The sequence below is a fragment of the Dendrobium catenatum genome, unplaced genomic scaffold, assembly GCF_001605985.2.
Source record: "Dendrobium catenatum unplaced genomic scaffold, ASM160598v2 original_scaffold_79923, whole genome shotgun sequence".
Taxonomy (NCBI): Eukaryota; Viridiplantae; Streptophyta; class Magnoliopsida; order Asparagales; family Orchidaceae; genus Dendrobium; species Dendrobium catenatum.
Window position 1 is genome coordinate 1 of NW_021398367.1, and position 1,035 is coordinate 1,035.

The following is a 1,035-nucleotide window of genomic DNA, read 5'->3' on the forward strand; positions in this document are numbered from 1 at the left end:
CTTTCTCTCTCTTCAAAATATCTGATTTTTAAAAAAATGATTTTTTTCTCTCCTCAAAACGAGCTGATTTTCTTATATCATAAGGCTGATCGGCCCGGCCGATCGCAAGATCGTCCGGGGACGATCAGACCAAAATCCATCGGCCTGGACGGTTCCTAGGGCGGTCCTCGGGACGATCCAGGAAACAGTCGTTTTCAGTACACTGATCGGCCTGGACGATCTTAATATCGTCCCGGCCGATCCTGGGAGGAAAATCCAATCTAGAGAGGAATAGTAAGGGAACGAGGTCTCACAATCTGTCTCCACCACAAACACCTGGTTGAAATCCGGCAGAGTAAGCACTGGCACTGTCGTCATGGCCTTCTTCAGCTTCTCAAAAGCCTCTGAAGCTGCTTCTCCCCATAAAAAGTTGTCCTTCTTCAACTGCTCTGTCAGTGGCCACGCTATGGTACTGTATCCCCTCACGAACCTCCTGTAGTAGCCTGTCAATCCCAAGAATCCCCTGAGCCCCTTCAAGGTCTTGGGTTGAGGCCATGCCAGCATTGCCTCTATCTTGGACTGATCTGCAGCAACTCCCTCCTGGGATATCACATGCCCCAGGTACTCCACCCGTGCCTGAGCGAAGTCACACTTCTTGAAGTTGGCCTTCAGCTGATGCTCCCTCAGCACACCCAACACCACTCTCAGGTGCTCTAGGTGTTCCTCCTCAGTCTTGTTATAGATTAGAATATCATCGAAAAATACCAACACAAACCTGCGGAGGTGTGGCTTGAAGATCCAGTTCATCAAGGCCTGGAATGTGGCAGGTGCGTTGGTGAGGCCAAAAGGCATCACCAGAAACTCGTAGTGCCCTCATAAGTCCTGAAGGCCGTCTTCTGCACATCTTCCTTCCTCATCCTGATCTGGTGATAGCCTGACTTCAGATCGACCTTGGTGAACAAGGCTGCTCCATGTAGCTCATCCATCAACTCATCAATCACAGGGATAGGAAACTTATCAGGCACAGTCTCCTTGTTTAGAGCTCTATAGTCTACA

The 1,035-nt window shown here is 49.7% G+C and overlaps 1 protein-coding gene across 1 annotated transcript; it reads right to left on the reverse strand.

The window, feature by feature from the left end:
- Positions 1 to 315: 315 nt before the first annotated feature.
- Positions 316 to 831, reverse strand: LOC110100182 (uncharacterized mitochondrial protein AtMg00860-like; the record flags this gene model as incomplete). Its single annotated transcript, XM_028691884.1, has 1 exon — positions 316 to 831. A coding segment is annotated over exon 1 (516 nt), but the record flags the coding sequence as incomplete, so codon positions are not given.
- Between the last annotated feature and the right edge of the window lie 204 nt (positions 832 to 1,035).